Consider the following 19,899-nt stretch of genomic DNA (forward strand, 5'->3'; position numbering starts at 1 on the left):
GACACTTGGAAAAACTCACGGGTTCTTTTCCTTTCTCCTTCCATAAGGGTGGGAGAATGAGGGGTGGGAAGTTAACCGGCAGCCAGCTCTCAAGCTGGCTAAGGATACTAAGCTCAACGCAAGTAATGGGTGTGTCTCACAGAGGTGGCCTGAGTCTAGAGCTCTGCCATGAATTTAGAAAAACCAGCCCTGCGCATTTCTTGAAGGCACACGGTGTGGTGGTTCCTGAGGCAGGTTCTGGAGTGGTGCCTGGGCCTGAACCCCAGCTCTGGTGCCTACCCACACTGGCTAATTGGGTGCGATTAATGTCATGTCTCTGTATGTTAGTTTCCTCATCTCTAAGACAGGCACAAAGAATGGTGCCTTCCTCTTTTTTTTTTTTTTTTAATATGAAATTTATTGTCAAGTTGGTTTCCATACCCAGTGCTCATCCCAACAGGTGCCCTCCTCAATACCCATCACCCACCCTCCCTTCCCTCCCACCCCCCATCAACCTTCAGATTGTTCTCAGTTTTTAAGAGTCTCTTATGGTTTGGCTCCCTCCCTCTCTAACTACTTTTTTTTCCTTCCCCTCCCCCATGGTGTTCTGTTAAGGTTCTCGGGATCCACATAAGAGTGAAAACATATGGTATCTGTCTTTCTCTGTATGGCTTATTTCACTTAGCATCACACTCTCCAGTTCCATCCACGTTGCTACAAAACGCCATAGTTCATTCTTTCTCATTGCCAAGTAGTATTCCATTGTGTATATAAAATATAATTTCTTTATCCATTCATCAGTTGATGGACATTTAGGCTCTTTCCATAATTTGGCTATTGTTGAGAGTGCTGCTATCAACATTGGGTTACAAGTGCCCCTATGCATCAGCACTCCTGTATCCCTTGGGTAAATTCCTAGCAGTGCTATTGCTGGGTCATAGGGTAGATCTATTTTTAATTTTTTGAGGAACCTCCACACTGTTTTCCAGAGCGGCTGCACGAATGGTGTCTTCCTCTTGTGTGACTGTGAGGAGAAGTGACAGTCCAAATCAGAAGCTTAGAATAGGGACCAGCCTGTAGTACATGCGTAGTTAGTGGTAACTATTTCTGCTCGCAGAAAAACTCAGGTCAGGAAAAGTCCAATGACACGGCCCTCATCAGGGAAGTTAGTAGCCAATGGAGGGCTCAAACTGACATGGCCTCACCTCCCAGTGCACACTGTGTCTTTGTGAGAGGACCATTCCTTTCTGATGGACATATTCTTATGTTGCTTCTCATATTTTTCTTTACTGGGCATTAGGTTTTAAACTATGTTATCACTGTATGTGCCAACCTGAAGAACAGCCTCTGCACCGGTCCTCGCCCAACCTAGACCCATCCCTCTCTTTGACACCATCTTTGGTCCAAATGGAAATGGCCATGGAAGTAACTGCTGTTTCCCAAAGACCTTTCTGGGATGATCCTGGGAACCAGTGAAGGCTTAAAAGAGGAAAAAAATCTTCCCACTTGCCCAGAAGTGGGATCCACTCATGCTCAGGGCTGAGAGAAGGAAGTTTAAGGAGTAGAGTTGACTTTGTCTCTGACTATTCCTGGCCTCCTTCATTCCCACTGAGCCAAATGCACGTGAAAATCGAAAATCGTCTGGTTTACCTGAGCACCTGGTAGAACACGTGAAAATGCCTGATCTGTGCGCCTGCGCGCACGCACACAGACAGACAGACACAGACAGACACACACACACACACACACACACACACACACACACTCACACAACCGGCTCATAGGTCTAAGTCAAGCCTGTTCTTCTGATTAAACAAGGTGTCTGAAGGCTTCAGGGTACACCCGGTCATCTGTCTCAGTTAGCAGGTGAGCAATGGTGCTCATTGCCTCATCATATTCTGAGTCCTAAACCAATTGTTAGAAGCTTTCCAAGAGGTGGGAACATATATATTGACTTTCTTCTACTTTATCCCTTTGCTAGCTGCACAGATTGGCAGAAGGCGGTGTGTGGGGAATGTTTACAAGATGCATGAGTGTGTAAGTCTGTGTCTGGTGGCTTCTGTGTCCAGGCTGGGGTAACGGAAAACGCTGTGGTGCTACCCACAGTCCTGCTGCAGTTGCATGTGGGCCTGTATCTCTACTGTAGGGCTTGGTTGCGTTCCTCAGACAAAGATAAGCAGTCAACATGTGAGTTACTGGCCCAACCTTCCAGAATCAGGAGTGGTGGTGCCGGCATCTTAGGGCAGGTCCAGTGTTGACAGGCATTTTACATTATTAGATCAAAGTTGCACGTAACTGTTCTGCAAGAAAGCTGGAGAAGCCAAGGAGCACGTATTGGCCGGACAGCCCATGGCTCTCAGTCTGCCACCAGACAAGGGGAGAGCTCCAGGGACCAAGTGCCGGCCTGGATAAGCCATCTCGGGGCTGCTCAGAACCCACGGCCTTGTTTTGTTTCATCATCCAAGGGAGACAAGCTGTGGGGGCAGGCAGGGTATGTTGTGAAGGATCAGGGGTGAAGGGCCCATGGGGCGCAAAGGAGGGGGCAACAGAAGTGCCCCCACTCCCGAGTGGGGACATACCACAGAAGCGACTCACCCAGGAATAGTGCTCCCACCAGGCGGTGCTGATTAGCACAAGCACTAGGAAGGTCACTTCAGAAGTTTTGCCCACAAGTCTAATCACTTTGGCTTTGTCACCAGAATTCAGGTGCCTCCTTCCCTCCTTTCTAACAAAGAGCTACCTTTGTTAGCACATGGCGACAGAGAGTGTAATTTACCATAGCATTGTCCAAATAACACAGGTAAAGAAAGCCATCCTGTGTCCTGTGGGATCCTTCCCTGCCTGGCTCTCTGCAAGTGTTTTAAGTGGAGAACTCAGGAGTGTGGATTTTAGCGTTACTCCCCATTGCTATAGAAACACTGATCAGAGAACTTGTATAGTTTTTTCTCCCCTCAGCACCTCCTCTCACCTGACACAAAGCCCTGAGCACTGTTTACATTCCTTTTAGCCTCCTGCATCTGACAAAGAGTGCTCCGGCTCAGTTACAGATTCATTTATTTAATAGCGGTACTACCTCTGGGTGGCAAGAGTCCGCACTACTGTTGACAGCAGCTGCCCGTCCTTGGCCGAAACTTGCATGACATACTGCGGCTGCCCATTCACGAGGCTGCCACAGTCGTCCACGGTCTTCACCACGGGCGCAGCCGAGCTGGTGCAGTCTGGCAGCACTTCCGGCAGGTGACTGCAGCGGCTGGTTGTCATGGTAACAGACAGCAATTACTCTGCTAATGGCTTCCACGTTCATGCAAGATTTCCATCTAGGAGAGATCAGAAAACAGTTTACTTGGGCAGGGTGGTTAATAGAAAATGGAGAACTACGGGCCACCAACATCGCCGTGTCATCATTTAATAGGAATAACACGGGGAGCCTAGACGTGGTGCATTATCTTGTTACCATGTAACACGTGTGTGCACACACACAGAACCCACGAGAAACAGTGGATGTGGTTGTGAACAAGATGGCGGGCATACGTAAATAGCAGTGTACGTGAACATTTAGGATCCCTGCTCTTGGAGGGGAGAGGGCGTGATGGCTCTGGAGCCAGATCTGAAGAGGAGATAAGCGGTTCTCCTGCTCTGTGCCAGAGAAGCAATAAGTCTTTGTTGACACTCTCTCAAAGTTACTAGAATCTTTATTAAAACCGCTCGCAACTCTTTTTTTCTTGTAAGCAATTTATTTTCCATTCGGCTTCATTCTGAGATGCTAAGATTAAAAAAAGAGAGTAAGGGAAAGAAGAAAAAAAGACTTTGGCCAAGTAGCACCTTCTAGGACAATATTTGCCGAAGTGAATCGTTCAATTAATGTACCACATTTCTGACCATTGCCATATCTGTGTCCCATAATACAATTATCTACTTAATATATCTTGACAATTAACTTCCTTTTAAAAACTTAACCTATTTTAGCCTTGTCTTAAATAGTTATTCATGAGAAATGATTAGTTGGATGAGGTCGTTATATTTTTTCCTAATGGACATCACAATCAAGACATTACAATTGAGTTTTTGTTAGTGGAATACCTAAAATCCAGGGACACTGCATCATCATAGAGGAACGCAAGAAATGATGACGAATGAGCTCTCTACAGGCTCTTAAAATCCATTCTTAGTAAAGGCCTTGCCTCCCTGACACACAGTCTGTCACAGGGCCTGCAAGGAATTCTGTCCCTGATCAGTGTGGTGGGGGTTTGAACCAGACCTCAAATTAAAAGCACCCAGATGCACCGGTGTGAGCAACCCCACCGTATCCAGTAACAGGTCTGCATGTGATACATGAGAAACAGACATCTTTACAGAAACTTGCAGTCGTTGAATCTCACCTCTAGGAATATGGCTATTTCTGCCCAGCCTGCTCATCTCAAGCTCCGGAGCCCATGACAGCCCAGACTCTATAGACAGAGGCAGGATTGGTTGACGGATGGAGTTCACATCAACAACCAGACTGGATGGTAAAGGCCCCAAATCAAAATAAATCCACCTCACAGCCCCCGAAAGATTTTTGGAATTCCTCAATGGGTTGCTTTCTCCTAGCTGTTTCTCCTGGTTATTATACAGTACTTGACTCCTATGGGTCTGGGAAACAGGATCATCCCAACTTCCAGAACAATCTGCATCTACTGGATGTTATTAGGATGAGAACATAGTGCTTGCAGGTGAACTTGAACTGACACGATCCCTCCCGAAAAGCACATGTCAAGGAGCCTGGCCATCAGGGGCAACTGGACAGGAACGGAATCCCCTCCTTGTGCTGAGGTGTCTGGCTGGCCTTGCTCCAGCATGTTCCTGTTCCTGTCCTTGGCCGTCACCATTGCTCTTAGTGTTTGTGATCTGGCCTGTCCTGGGAGACCTCTGGAAGCCGGAAGTGAGGACGGGGTAGTGGACAACCAGCCCTGGTCAGAGGCCCGATGTAGGGGCAAGGCAGGGCTGTCCCCACATGTTGTCGTCACCTCCCTGGTGGGCTTTCCAACCACTGGGCACTGGGCAGTCAAGGACACACCCGGATAATTAGCCAGTGTGGTTTTGCTTTTTATTTTTTATTATTTTTTAAAAGTTTCTTCATGTATTTTGAGAAAGAGAGAGAGGGACTTTGAGCATGCATAGGGGAGGGGCAGAGAGAGAGGGAAACAGAATCCCGAGCAGACTCCGCGCTGTCAGCCCAGAGCCTGAAGCGCGGCCCAAACCCACGAACCATGAGATCATGACCTACGCTGAAACCAAGAGTCGGACACTTTACCAACTGAGCCACCCAGGTACCCCTGGTTTTGCTTTTTAAATAGGATTTGTTGCCTTTGTTTGTTTGTTTTTAATACTGTAAAAGTCAGAAATGTATGTTATAGAAAGTACAGAAAAGTACAAAGAAAACAACACGACTCACAGATGATCCCACCACTTGGATAACCACAGTAAACTTTCTGGGTGGATGTCTTTTTAATTTTTGGCAGGGTTGACAGGGCGGAGTTGATTTGTAACTGAGGCCAGATTTTTTTTTTTTTTTTTTTTTTTTTTTTAGTAATTGAGTTATAGTAGCTCTCAGGCCACAGAACAAAAGGATGTTCAAAGACCGACTTCTAAAACTCTGTCTACTCCCCCTTCCCTATCCCTGCTCTTATAAAACCCCATTGACGTGATCTTAAATTCTAATAATGCCTCCTAGTCACCAAGTGTAACTTCCTGGCACAGCTCTCTTGCCTCACAAGGCAGCCATAGATAAAGAGCCAGGGGTGTGTTGGCAGGAAAAGCAGACACAGTGACCTTCTTGCCGCATGGAATCATTATGTCTGGATGCATTCTGTGAGTCTATTTTCAGGTTCTGCGTAACTTCAACTCCTAGGACCAAACGCTCCCTCCCTATGCTCGATGGCATGGGAAGGAGGCGGAGGAGAGATGCACAGAGGGAGAAGATGAGACCCAGGCAATCAGTAATTAAGCTAACTCTAGTGACGGGACATCACTCAGGCACACAATGTCCCCAAGTTCGTTCACTTATAACCCAGATTAAGTTCTCATCAAAGGAAGCAATTCTAAATATATGACCTAAATCTGCAATAAAATGCCCTTACAACAATTCACGAAGTAGAGTTCCCTTTAAACTTATTTTATATCTGTAATTTCACTTCTGGGTGATATACTTCATCATTTAATCTCCCTTCTCAAAGGCAAAAGGGATCATCAGCGGTCTGATCAGTTCATTTCATTCACAGTGGGTGCTGGGCACGGAGTTGAGCATAAAGGGAAGGAAGGCTCCTCTACGTTGCCTTCTCCTGCAAGCAAGCCCTGAACCCAACTTGGGACCTGATGGATACGATGCTCCAGTCCAGCACTCACTGAATACACCACCATATTCACAGACCACCATGCATCAGAATAATCTTGAGGTTCCAAGCCTGGCATGCCCATGATGAGTTCGCACACTTTGAAGAGATCATGTCTTTTTTTTTTTTTTTTTAATATTTATTTATTTATTTTGAGGGAGACAGCATAAGCAGGGGAGGGGCAGAAAGACAGGGAGGGAGAGAGACAGAGAGAGACAGAGAGAGACAGAGAGAGAGAATCTAAAGCAGGCTCCAGGCATGCTCAGCATGGAGCCTGAGGTGGGGCTTGATCCCATGACCATGAGATCATGACCTGAGCCAAAATCAAGAGTCAGACACTTAATCCACTGAACCACCCACGGGTGCCCCTACAAGATCATATCTTGAATTGAAAATTGGATAGAAGGGATTATGCAGAGCATGGGCACCTGAGATCATGGTGGGAAGGGCTAAGTTGGTTCTGACCCCACAAGAGTGGATCTAGTCATCTCCCCAGGTGGAGGAGGAGGAGACTGTCCCCAGTCTCAGTCAAAAGGAAGCACAGAGGCCTAGACCAGGCCTGGGGGAGGAGTGGGCCTGTGTAGGCTGCATGCACCAGTTGGCATACATATGTTGCACTGGGGGCAGTGACAAATGGCCCACTGCATTTCCCTGTCTCCTTTAGGGCCACCTGGGAAAACAGCAGGCTGTTGCTGTGGACGCTGGAAAGAGCTGAGCTGTCGGTTTGCAGCCTAACTGGGCTTCCACTGGTCTTTCTGCAGACCGCTTTCTTATCAACACTGCTGCTCTTGTGGGAACATGTCTTCCTGGTTCAGCCAAGAATTCTGCTGTCTGGGATTGTTCAGGACAAAACCACAGTGCCCGTGGGGGGTGGTGTGTCTGTGTAAACTTGAACATCAGATTGCACTGGTAGGGCAGGTCCTTTGTTGGCCAGGCTTGACACCTTGTATTCTTTCTTTCTCAGGCTGTGAATAGAACATGATTTGGCATCGGCCAAATCCATCTGCACAGAGTGAAAAGGAAGGCGCTAGGTGCAGGAGAGGGAGCCGGCAAAAGAGGAGGGAGTGGCTAAATGAATGAAAGCCTGATGAGACCATTGTGAAGATTAAAAAGGCCTTTTTGTTAAACTGTGACCCCTTTAAAGGACAGTACAGGTTTTACCAAAGCAAGAACCCAGCCGGGCTACGGCTAATTGCTGCCATGTTTCTGAATGGTCTGCCTTTGGTAAGTGATTTCCATGGGAACATGGCTGGCACCACGAGGATGCTGCCGGAGGACGTGGGGGAGGGGAAGGCAGGGTTCCTCTGTTCACCTCCTCAGCCCCCCTGGCCCCAGCAGTCCCTGAAACCTCCCTGAGGATCACAGAGTTCCGGGAGGAAGCTCTGTTCTCGGAGGCAGAGTACCCACGCCTGCACCTTGGCTCATTGCTCACCTGGCTAAATCACTTAGCCTCTCAGCCTTTGGTGAGATCTCTTGCGTATTTGGAATAAAGGCACTAATATTCCTGAGCCACTTGATCGGGTTGTTTGTGAGGCCTAAAATAATACATGTGAACATGCTCCGTAAACTGGGATGAGCCGCGTGCAGGGGACTATTGCCACGTTAACCTTAATTCCTGCTCTTTTTTCTAGGCTGAGTTGCATCTTGTTTCTCTCTTTGAAAACTGCCTTCCCCCGTGGCTGGTCAGTTTCCACCATGCTGTACCTCTGGATCATGCTTGAGCTCTGACGTTGTACTGCTCCGTCTCTCTTGTTGGGGGAGCACGAAGGGACCTTCTTCCCTGAACATCTATTTCTCTTCCTCAGCCCTGTCTCCTTCAGATCCCTGCACACAGGTTGTCACTTGTCCATGATGAATGTTTAGTGAAGGTATGTATTATGTTTGAGATATTTGGGTTTATTTGTTACAGCAGCTGCCATTATCTTAGCTTATCTAGTATGTGATAAATATACTAGGAAATAAAATGCAAGCCACGCCCCCAAGTGCCTGCTTCTATCAGAACTGTATTTTCAGCGGGCAACTCAACTTGAATCTTTTAGTTGTAGGACAACAAGATGTCTGGGGGAGGAATCTGTTATGTTGGCACCTCTGTTTGGGTGTACAAGTTATCATGGGGTTTAAAGGTGAAAATAAGAGCATAAGAATATGTGTGTTAGCTGGCCCTAACCTGGTCAGGAAGGCTGCCTGGGCAGTGGACTAAGCAGGCCCAAGCCTGGAGAGGCAATCTGTGGCAAGAATGGACCTCCAAATTCGATGCTAGTAATTCCTGAGATTTTTAAGAAGCACACTCCTCAGGTCTCAATATGTTCTAGAAGCGTGCCCTGTCACTCTCACAACCAGAGTCGGTCCACAAAGCAAATCCAAGAAGCAAATGTATTCATTCTTTTGTCCGCTCAAAGAAATACTTTCTGAGAGATGACTAGGTACTCCTTCGAAGTTGCTGATGGTGTAGTGTCCAGACCTTTCAAGCCAGGCTTTGCATTTCTTGAGGAATGTTTCCCAGACCCTCTTCGGGGCTGCAGAACCATGAGGGCAAGGCATCTTTCCACTAGCAATCATGCCTTTGCTTACTCGGGGGAAACTGCCCTAAATTTGTGGGGGGCTGGAGGATGGAAATGCACAACTGAGGAATGGCTCAATGGCTTTCTGCTCCCACAGAACTGCACATCATTCACCCTGGTCCAGGATTCAGAAGGTGGACCTCAGTTTTACATGATACTTGCCTCAGGAAGTATCTCTAAAACGTCCCTTCGCCTTCCTAGAGGGGCTGCATACTCAGGGGGGCAAGGCCTCCAATAATGAGACCAATGAGCGGGCAGGACAAGTCAGTTGGTGATTGAAACGAAAAAAAAAAAAAAGCAATAAAGGCTGTCCAGGAACTTCCCCCTCTGAGGGAGACTTTTAGACTCTGAATTCTAAGAACAGTCTCTGAGAATAAGAATGCTCTTTGATAGAACATTTCCCTGGCTTTTGAGGCATGTTATAACCAGGCAGTGCCCTGCATGCCTGATGAACTGACTTGGGAGTATCTGGAATGTTCAGACAAAATGAAGGCAGGCGGGAAATCACACACTGACCTTCCTTTCCAATGAAAATGGAGCAAATGACTAATTTCAAAACCATTAACATGTAAAAGCGGCATATTTCTTCTGAGGACAGGGCACAAAGGCTCTCTGAGGAGATTGCTGGGACATGATTACCAGCAACATTCAAGTTTTCAAAAACACGCCAAGGAGGCTATTCACTAAGAGTGGGTAGCGGTAAAGTAGCTGCTTCATTAAACTGAAATAGCCTCGGCAGGGCTGTGCTTACAGACCCACGCTACCAAATTATACGTTTCTTTTCTGGATGCTTCACTGACCTCATTATGTGGAGCGGAGGGTTTGTCATTCCAAATAAAGTGACTGTCCAAGTCTTTACAAACATGTCCGTCAGGCGCCTCATGAGACTGCGCACTGCCACACTGCCTGGCCCAGTGGGTTAAAAAACAAAAAAGCAAAAAACAAAAACAAAAACAAAAAACTTGCCTTTTTGTTTTCTCATTATGCTCCGCTTACGTGCGCACTGTCACACTTGCATAGCAGAGTAAGCAGGCGAAATGCCGGTTTCCGAGCATTAAGGAGGTTTTGATGTGGGGGTAAAGACACTTTCTTGAGGAAAGCGTAAACACCGGTGATGAATCAGGCGGGGGGAAAAAAATCCAGACTAGCATGAAGGCAAGTTGGATCCAGAGAGTTCTAATCACACAGTGTCTTTTTGAAAGTGACACACGGAGTTATTTATCCCTTCCTTGTTATTAGTTTTGATTCTCCATCCATGTTGTTATTTTTGACTTTCAGCCACAAGAAGCACCAGAAGTATCAGGCTAATTTTTTTTTTTCATTTAAAATTACTAATTTTCTCTTCAGGCAGGTAAAATCCTCTCCTTCTGCTGAAGGCAAATCAAGTAACAATTATAGTATTTATACATATTTTTTCCCCCTCAAGAAGTACTCATAAAATTAATTCGGATTTTGGAGGCTATCCATTTTTTCATTTAATTTTAATTATATAGATGAAAATGGCAATTAAAAATCCCACAACTGCCTTGTGTGTTCAAAGACACAGCGGCAGCTGAGTCACACTTGCAAGTGACAACAGGACCTGGGACACAGACCCCTGCTTCCCAAAGCGGGGGTGGGCATGGGGCAGGGCTCTCTGATGAGTTCTGGGGACCGGGGAGCAATCAGGACGCATCAGAAATGTTTAAGTGACAAGTTGAAAAACCACAGAGGGGAGCAGGCAAAAGAGAGTAAGACATTCCCGGGACATCGCAGGGAGATGAAAAAGAAAAGTGTATTCTTCAAATGACATTCAGCATGCCTAGCACCCAACAGCTCCCTGTCTAGACTAAGGAAAAGTGTGGAGGGTACAACACGCTAACCAGGATATCTGGTGATAGAGGGGGTAAATGTTTCAGCTCCAAAGGAGGGCAGAATAAACCCTAAGAACCAGAAGTCCCTGGTCTGTCGCTTCACTCATATTCATTTTCTACCAGCATCCAGGTGAATGCCCACCATAAAGGAAGTTGTACCTCACTCACCTTTTCTGTGCAAACAGCCCTGTGCCCGGTGTGTAGGTGTGCCTAACTTCAGCCTCCCACCCCCGAGAATAAAGCCAGCTGTTAGCGTATTTTCAGCCCGGGTGCCTTGGGGCTTTCCCCGTCTGCATTTCACCAAGACCATGGGGAGGCTGCACTCTTGCCCTCTCCCAGGGTCATGTCCAAGCTCTACATTCTGCCAGGTTCTGGGGGCCCAGGCCTCACTTCAGGCCCTTGAGGTCCCAAGAGACTTGGCTCCATTATCCTTGGCTTCGGCGCAAGGTTGACTTAAGTGACTCAGCTTGGTGAGGAGTATTAAGGCAAGCACAGAGTAAAGATGAAAACTCTTTGGATCTCGCTTTTCAGCCCTGTCTTTGGCATTAGAGGGACTCCCTATCGTGTGCTTCATAACATTAAAAGCCTCCCAAATTCCACATGTGCTCATTATCTCACATGTGCTCTAGAGACGTGCCAGAGTCTCTGGGTGTCTTTGCGTTGCTTTTGTACATATTTGGCTTTGGGGTCAGGAGCACTCTGGGATGGTGGGGGGAAGGGGACAGAGCCCTGGCTTATAACTGCCACCCAGCGCTTACGAATGGATGAGACTTACCCGGCGCTAAGCCTCATTTTCCTCCCTGACACTGAGGACCTGGGATAGGTGTGTGCCTGGCACGTGGAAGGCACTTGGTAACAGACAGTGCTTAAGACTGTAGTGCAGCGGGGTCAGCTTACAACAGCTGGGGGCCAGGGAGGGTGTGAGGGGTTCCTTCCAGATCCCTTACCTGGCCCATCCCCTCTACAAGCCCTCCTTGCTACCCTCGCATCTGCCCAAGCAAACATCTCACGGAAGCACAACCGCTGACATCTGCTTTGACAGTCTTGTGTAAATATAGCTAAAAAGCACAAAAACATCCCCCTGGAATGACTCTTCTTGGCCCTTCGACTCTGTTCCCTGCCTCTCCGCGACACACACTCACACACATACGCATGCATGCAGAGACAAGCCATAGCTTCTTTTTTGGTGCTTCCTGAAAATAAACGGGTCTAGTCTTTTAAATTAAGGTGCAAACAAGCACACGAAAACGCACCACATAGCCAACGGCTGAGTTACCCGTGATCACTTGATCACTTAATCTCTTCACAGGGTCTTCTGGATTCTTGTTCTTCACCCCCTACTGGCGGGGAATGAGGCCTCTTTCTTCCTTCCTACCTACCTCGATGCAAAGCATTCAATGAACTCCTTCAAAGGAATCTGAGGAGTCACTTTGTCCTCGTGGGAGCACATGCCCCCTTCTGGCCTTTGCTCCTTTCGCTGCCTGGCCCAGCTTACCTTGTGTCTTGACATCAATCCCTGCATCTGACACAGCCCCCATCCGCTGGAATGTCAGCTTCATCTGGGCTTTTTCGGTGTGAGGACCAGCCAGCGCTGTCCCCAAGCCTCCCGTGCAGGTGAGTTTGTTATTTTTTCTTTTTAAGTTTATTTTTAAAATTTACTTTGAGAAAGAGAGACAGAAAGAGAGACAGGCAGAGAGGAGGAGAGACAGAATTCCAAGCTGGCTCTGTGCTGTCAGCGCAGAGCCCGACGTGGGGCTAGAGCTCACAAACTATGAGATCATGACCTGAGCTGAGCTGAAGAGTCAGCCGACTCAACCGACGCTCAACCGACTGAGCCACTTGGGTGCCCCAGCCGCTGAGTATTTTTAAAGCCTGTTAGAAATATCGCAGCACATCACGTACATGGAGGACTGTTTTTACCAGAACATCCCATTAGGCCTCCTGGCCGCTTAGAAAGAAGGTCCTGAATCAAATATCTGGTCTGTTCATTTCTTTGTATATCCAGCCCCGCCAAAAAGAAGGGGTGAGTTTCCTTAACCTGATCCAGCCTGTTTGACAGAAACAAAACAACTTTATACTGACACTGAATTAAATTCTCATCCAAGATAAAACAGTCAAATATTATACAGAGGTCTGTCTATCTTTACTTTTAAATTTTCATCTGATGGGTTTTCCTTCAGAACATACAAAAAAAATTACACTATTAATAGCAATAGTGTGAATATATTTTTCTATTTTCATAGCACTATTCATTTGCCATTCTCTAAGTGCTTAATAAATACAGTGGGTCTTTACTGCCTTCCAGGGTGAAAATAACAGTTATGCCCCCACGGAGCTCATTCATTTGCTTTATGGGCTAAAAAATCTCTAGTGTGTCACAAATTAACAAAATGTTCCTGAGGACTGTGTTTTATTCTTGAATCTCCAATTTCACTAATAAATGTGAAAAACACATGTAGCCAGATAAGCCCCTGGAGACCAACCACTGCGGATGCTGAAGAAAGCAAGTTATTCCAGCTAAGATCAGCATTCACTTTTCCACCAGAGACTATTTGTTACCCAAATTCCCCTCCAATTGCTTGATGTAAGGCAATGGAATTGGTTTGCAGTGACTACCCCCAAAAGCTAACAAAACAAGTTTTTCTTTTAAAAAAGGATACCTTCAAAAAATAATCTTTTTTTTTTTTTTTTTTAATCATCAGATAATGACCTTTTTCTAGTCACGGCCCCAGTGGATCCACACACTCCCACCTCTGAGAGAGATCTGTTATTCTTTTCCTTAATATTTTCAGCATGCAAAATTTTAAGCAGAGAGAATACTAAGTAAACTGACGTAGATATACTCCCATCATGCCAATTTAACAACGAATCAAAATTTTGCCACACTTGTTTCTCCTTCCCTCCTTTTCTTCTTTCCTATGAAGATTATTTTAATGTTTGTTTATTTTGAAAGAGCGTGTGTGCATGCGTGTGCACGACTGGGGGGAGGGGCAGAGAGAGAGAGAGGGAGAGAGAATCCCAAGCAGGTTCCGTGCTGATATTGGCGTTCGATCCCACCAACTGTGAGATCATGTCCCGAACTGAAATAAAGAGTAGGATGCTCAACCGACTGAGCCACCCAGGCACCCCAGTATGCAACATTTAGATGTCTATTTATGTACCTCTTACTTGCCACCTCCTTTTCTTCTCCCTGCCACTATCTTGCTGAAGAAAGCCACATTCAAAATTGGCTTTCTTGCGGTATCATTTAATTTGTTCCTCTATCCCCTATGTTTTCTGTAAATGTGTAAGTGGCCTTGACAGAGTTCACCTCTTAGGCAACAATAGCTCATAAGTGACACTGTATACTTCTCATTGTATCACATCAGGAGACACCTAATGGGTGTCCCATTTTTTTTTTTAATTTTATTAAATTTTTTTTTTTTCAACGTTTATTTATTTTTGGGACAGAGAGAGACAGAGCATGAACGGGGGAGGGGCAGAGAGAGAGGGAGACACAGAATCGGAAGCAGGCTCCAGGCTCTGAGCCATCAGCCCAGAGCCTGACGCGGGGCTCGAACTCCCGGACCGCGAGATCGTGACCTGAGCTGAAGTCGGTCGCTTAACCGACTGCGCCACCCAGGCGCCCCGGGTGTCCCATTTTTAATGGGTTCAAGTGATGGCGGATGATTCCCTCATCCTTCCCCATCAATATTCTAATGGTCTAATGATTGCACCCATGGATGACAGTCGCTTGAAGCAATTATTTTATTTGGGAGCCACAAAATTAAGCTTTCCAAGTGGAACTTCCCTTCACCTTTAGTAGGAAGAATTCTGGAAACAACTTTCCTTCACCAACCAGTGCAATCTGGTTATGCCGAAGTCCGATTTGCATAGAAAACGCATGATCGCTGTTTAATTCTTTCCTTTGATTGTCAACTTTCAGAGTAAGGAATCTGTGCCTTAGTTACATGGTACAGTAACTGAGTTGTTTTGTTATCGTGTGTATTATTCTTGAAGGTCCACTTGTTTTTACTGAAATTAAGGAAAAAAACAAGTCAGACCACCTCACCATAACTAACCCTCCTTCTCATATTGAGAACTGGACTTGTAGTTTAAATGGACACAAAATAACTCAAGGACCTGGTCTCTGCCACTGAGCGCTCTCAGTAAGAAGGCCAAGCACTGCCTCTCTCACCTGCTCTGGTGTCTGACTTTGTCTTTTTTTTTTTTTTTAATGTTTATTTTTGAGAGAGAGAGAGACAGAGCACAAGCAGGGGAGGGCCAGAGAGAGAAGGAGACACAGAATCCTGAAACAGGCTCCAGGCTCTGAGCGGTCAGCACAGAGCCCGATGTGGGGCTTGAACCCACGAACCGTGAGATCATGACCTGAGCCGAAGGTGGATGCTTAACCAAGACTGAGCCCCCCAGGCGCCCCGGTGTCTGACTTTGTCTTGATGGTTGATGTAGTCTTTCCTTAAGCCGAACTTCCCTCATAGACCGAGGCCTTCTGCATTGACTAATCTCCTGGGAAAATGAAAACAAATCTAAAAGATCGCCTCTTTTGCTTACTGCGACACAGACCACTTGGTGTCACTTGCCCCCGTAGACTTCCGCCATCATATTATTTACTGGATGCATCTGAAGGAAGCAGATTGGCAGAACCACATGGCTTCAGACTGACTAGCTGAGGTCACTGGGCCTGTATCAGTTGGACCTTGTCTGTGACTCATCAGGAAGCCATTCTCACCCAATGAAGCCTGCAGGTGCCATCTGGCTTGGCCACACCCTGCTCCGGGGTTGCGGTAATAACACAGTGACGTGCTGGGCAAGCTTCCACTGGGGGAAAAATACGCACTGTGGGTGAAATCTGCCCATGTAATGAGAAACAGCTCCCCTTTTCTCTTCTCACTAATAAGGGTGAAAACATTTAGGCCATTCATGGGTATTCCCCAAAGAGGCATTTATAAGTCTTCTTTAACAATGGCTGATGAGTGTCTCCGAGACTGACAGGAATCCAGGGTCTTTTTGGCTCTCTAAGAGCAGAGACATTTTCTGCCCATTACTGCCTTGTTTTACTGACAGGCACCTGTCAGTTAGACATTAAAACAGAGTGATAATGGGGAGATAATATGCTGGCTCTGTCCACACACTTCAAGAGGGAAGCACTCAAGAAAAATGTGTATTTTGGGAAACCTAGATGCTCATGTGCCCATCTGCATTTCTATTTAGTTTGAAATTGAGTGCAGAATAATAAAGCAGTGAGAAGAGGGATAACAGGGAGACCCGGATCAGAAGAGCTTCCCAAGTGGCCCTGCAGATGCCAGTGTGGGTGTCCTGCTCTAAGCAGGGGGAATGGCTTAGGAAATGCATGCCAGAGAGGAGGAGCAGGACAGACGCTCCCCCCTCCCCTCCCCGCGCCCGGCAGGCTTCACTGGAACTCCCTGAGAGCTGCTGAACCAAGGAACTGGCAGAAAAATATCTTCCAGGACTTTGTAAATGGAGGACTTTCACACATTCTGCAAAAGTGCAAATACCCTCTTTTGAGAGAGAGGTGAAAAAGGAAGTGCACACTATAAATAAACTAATAAAAGCAATTCGATTCCTTCTGAGAATCTTTCTAGTAAATAGTTCTCTGTCAGAAAGTAATACTGTTACTCAGATATTTGGACCTCCAGTAGTATCTTCGGGTCCTGACTTCTTGGCTAATGCGTATCTTCTAGTACATACACACACACACATACACACACACACACACACACACAGACAGGCCCCATATAATACCCTCTTTATTTTCTTCAATCCAATAAAACGTCAATGTATTCAGTTAATGATTATAATATAATGCCATCTTAATGCTAACTAGTCACCATAAAATCTTACCATCGTGGACTTTAGCCATGGAGCCCGGGACTACTGAAGTGTAATCCCCACTGCAAAGTTGTCCTATGAGCACAACAGGAGGACAGCAGGTGCCGTCACATCCAGTGGCAATGGTCAACTTGACTAGCATAGATGCCAGAAATCACTCGCCTCCCCGCTAAAAAGTGTTGGAATTTTCTTTCTAAAATGCCAAGTGGGAGAAAGCTCTCTCTGCAAAGCTCTCTCTGCTGCAGTGATTCAGCATGTGGGATTTGGAGTTGAACACTGTTGGTTTGAATCCTGGCTCTTCCGTCTACCAGTTATGACTCCTCAAGCTGGGGATAAAATGGTGCCCATTTCATATTTGAGAATGAAATGAAACAATGTATCTAAAGTACACAGCAAACACTGCTGGCTGCAATGATTGGGCCAGGGCCACGGCAACCGCACAGGTCTCCAGGGTACGCTGTCGCTTTCAGTATTTCTGTTCAAGCCAAGAGACATTTATTACAGTACTGACACTAATAGGGGAGGCAACAAAATGCTTTGACAGGCAGAGTGGGGAAGCAAAAGACAAAAACAAAAACAACTCACGAGCTTAGGAATCAGGCACACGGTTTTGAATACTGGCTCTTGCCACCAGTTACCAGGGCTCGGTTTTGGATAAGAGACTTGACTTCCCTGCACATCAATTTGCCCATCTGTGAAAAAGAGAAAGTGACTTCCTTACAGAGTGGTCGTGCCCTCAGCTGACAGGGTATGTAAAGTGCCTCACCCATTCTGTGTTCACTCAGCAGTCTCTGTCATTATTATTAGAATATTACATGAAGCTCTGGGGAGGGACAGAGGTGGGCCTGATGCATCTTGTCACTGGGTGGTGTGACCCTGGGGATCCTGGGCTGGGGCAGATGGACCAGAACGTGCCAGGAGAACAGCGGGTTGAGACAGAACACACACACACACACACACACACACACACACACACACACAGAGGCATCCTAGGAATCTAAAAGAAATTACGTATTAGAAGGCGACGTGTGTAGAGAGTATTACCTTAAAACATAGCATCAATCCAATACAGGATATAAAACTGTCTCCCTTTGTTTTTGCTGGCAGGCAAATTTGAGGCTCTGGGGAGCCAGATGGGCCACGATTACTCTTGGAACCTTCCCTTTATCTTCCATGGGTTTGCCCAAGAGCCAGGTACCATTGTGGCCCCAGATGAGGTAGCTACCCTGAAGCATTTAAGATGGACACAGAGGAATGAATGGTCCTGCTCTTTGCTGGGGAGGGCATGTCTTTGGACTTTCCTAACAACAGAGGAGACAATTAAACGGAGTCTGTCATTTCATTTCCATCCGTTGATGTCAACACTCCTAAAACCAGGCCCTCACTTATCTTGTTTACACAGTGCTCAGCACTGGGCCCACTTAGATGTTTACTAGGTACATGAGACAAATACATGTTCTTTCAGTAAAGGAGGGATATGCAGAAAGGGAAATGTCCGACTTTTTGGATATCGGGTTGTAAGGATCTGGACACTTGAAAGAGGTTGAATATACCGTATCATGCTTTTTATTAAGTTCTCCTTTCAAGGTGACATAAAATACGTGTCCTGTTTGCCAGGGGAGAAAATGCAACCAAAGCTAATCCATGATGACGGTGTGTATGTATGCAAATGAGGCATGCTGATTTCTCTAGCTTGGTCTATTCATAAACTGGACTGATTGCTTAGATTTACAACCGATGATCACTATGGTAAATTCAATAACAGAATTTTCTGCTCTAAATGTAGCATTCTTTTCAGTATCTTTTTACAGCCCTTAAGTGGTTTTTGATGTACACGAAACTAAAAGCTTGGAGAATTAAAAATTACACAAATAATGAAGATGAGTTCCTAGGTGAATTACCCATTACTGTGGAGGTTTTTGGATAGTTTCATTAAAAAGAGTAAAAAGGCCATCTAAAGATACTTGTGTATCTACAAATGATTGTGAAGTCATTGTCTTTATTTCTTTCCAACTCCCATAAGCCTCTTTTATTAGTTTCAAGGAATAAAACTCCAATCTGCTTCAGTAAACTGCATTATTTTTTAAACTACAAAACATACGTGGTTTCTTTACATGAGCAATCTTCTTTAATGGCAATGCAGCCATTGGGAAGACCACACTAAAACGTATAGTTTATAGATCTTCCCTCTACCTTCTAGCTCTTCTCTACCTTCTTCTTCTTTTTAAAAACAATATTATTAAGATCTAATGCTTTAAAGTTTTTTTTAAATTTTAATTAAAAAAATTAACTCCAGTTAACATACAGTGTTGTATTAATTTCAGGTGTACAATGTAGTGACTCAACAATTCTCTACATGACTCCATTCTCATCATGGTAAGTGTACCCTTAACCCCCTTTGCTTATTTCACCCATTCCCCCACCTCCCCCGCCCCTGCCACCTGCCCTCTGGTAACCATCAGTTCTCTAGTTAAGAGTCTGTTTTTTGGTTAGTCTCTTTTATTTATTTATTTTTTTAAGTTTATTTATTTACCCTTAACCCCCTTCGCTTATTTCACCCATTCCCCCACCTCCCCCGCCCCTGCCACCTGCCCTCTGGTAACCATCAGTTCTCTAGTTAAGAGTCTGTTTTTTGGTTAGTCTCTTTTATTTATTTATTTTTTTTAAGTTTATTTATTTAATTTTGAGAGAGGGGGAGAGAGAGAGAGGGAGACAGAGAATCCCAAGCAGGCTCCATGCAGAACCTGATGTTGGGCCCGACCCCATGAACTGTGAGATCATGACCTGAGCCAAAATCAAGAGCCAGTTGCTTAACTGACTGGACCATCCAGGAGCCCCTTGTTTGTTTTGTTTCTTAAATTCCACATATGAGTGAAATCAGATGGTATTTGTCTTTCTCTGAGTGACTTATTTTGCTTAGCATTATAGTCTCTAGATCTGTCCATGTTGTTGCAAAAAGACCCAATACTTTTTAACAAGTGCCTGGCACATAATGAGCTCTTAAAAATATCTGCTGGCTCACTGAATGAATAAATGAATTCACTATCTTAATATCAAATTCTGGATCCAAGTTTAAAGTCATGCAACAAAGGGCTGAAACAGTTAGTTCTCTTACTTAGAAGTACAATCCTTTTTATCTGACTTCTTTAAGTGTTTTTTTTTTTTTTTTCTTTTTGGGGGAGAGAGGTGCAGAGTCCAACGTGGGGCTGGATCCCATGACCCTGGGATCACGACTGGAGTCCAAATCAAGAGTCGGACGCTTAACTGACTGAGCCACCCAGGTGC

At 45.7% G+C, this 19,899-nt stretch overlaps 1 protein-coding gene and 1 long non-coding RNA gene across 3 annotated transcripts in view; one reads left to right on the top strand and one right to left on the bottom strand.

Moving 5' to 3' along the window:
* MARCHF3 (membrane associated ring-CH-type finger 3) overlaps positions 1–19,899 on the bottom strand; it is a 151,605-nt gene that overhangs the window by 35,197 nt on the left and 96,509 nt on the right. The window contains exons 2-3 of one of the 2 annotated variants that reach the window (XM_030317222.1): positions 17,200–17,306; positions 3,053–3,296 (exon numbers count right to left, since the gene is read on the bottom strand). In XM_030317222.1, coding sequence (XP_030173082.1) covers positions 3,053–3,240 — 188 coding nt within the window. In that variant the 5' untranslated portion in view covers positions 3,241–3,296; positions 17,200–17,306. The remainder of the gene's footprint in view (positions 1–3,052; positions 3,297–17,199; positions 17,307–19,899) is intronic. The other variant, XM_030317215.1, reaches the window with a different exon arrangement.
* Positions 7,511–12,362, top strand: LOC116738005. Its single transcript, XR_004343475.1, has 3 exons — positions 7,511–7,574; positions 7,982–8,218; positions 12,074–12,362. It is a non-coding gene; the product is annotated as an uncharacterized LOC116738005 (long non-coding RNA).

The sequence above is a fragment of the Lynx canadensis genome, chromosome A1 (assembly GCF_007474595.2).
Source record: "Lynx canadensis isolate LIC74 chromosome A1, mLynCan4.pri.v2, whole genome shotgun sequence".
Classification (NCBI taxonomy): domain Eukaryota; kingdom Metazoa; phylum Chordata; class Mammalia; order Carnivora; family Felidae; genus Lynx; species Lynx canadensis.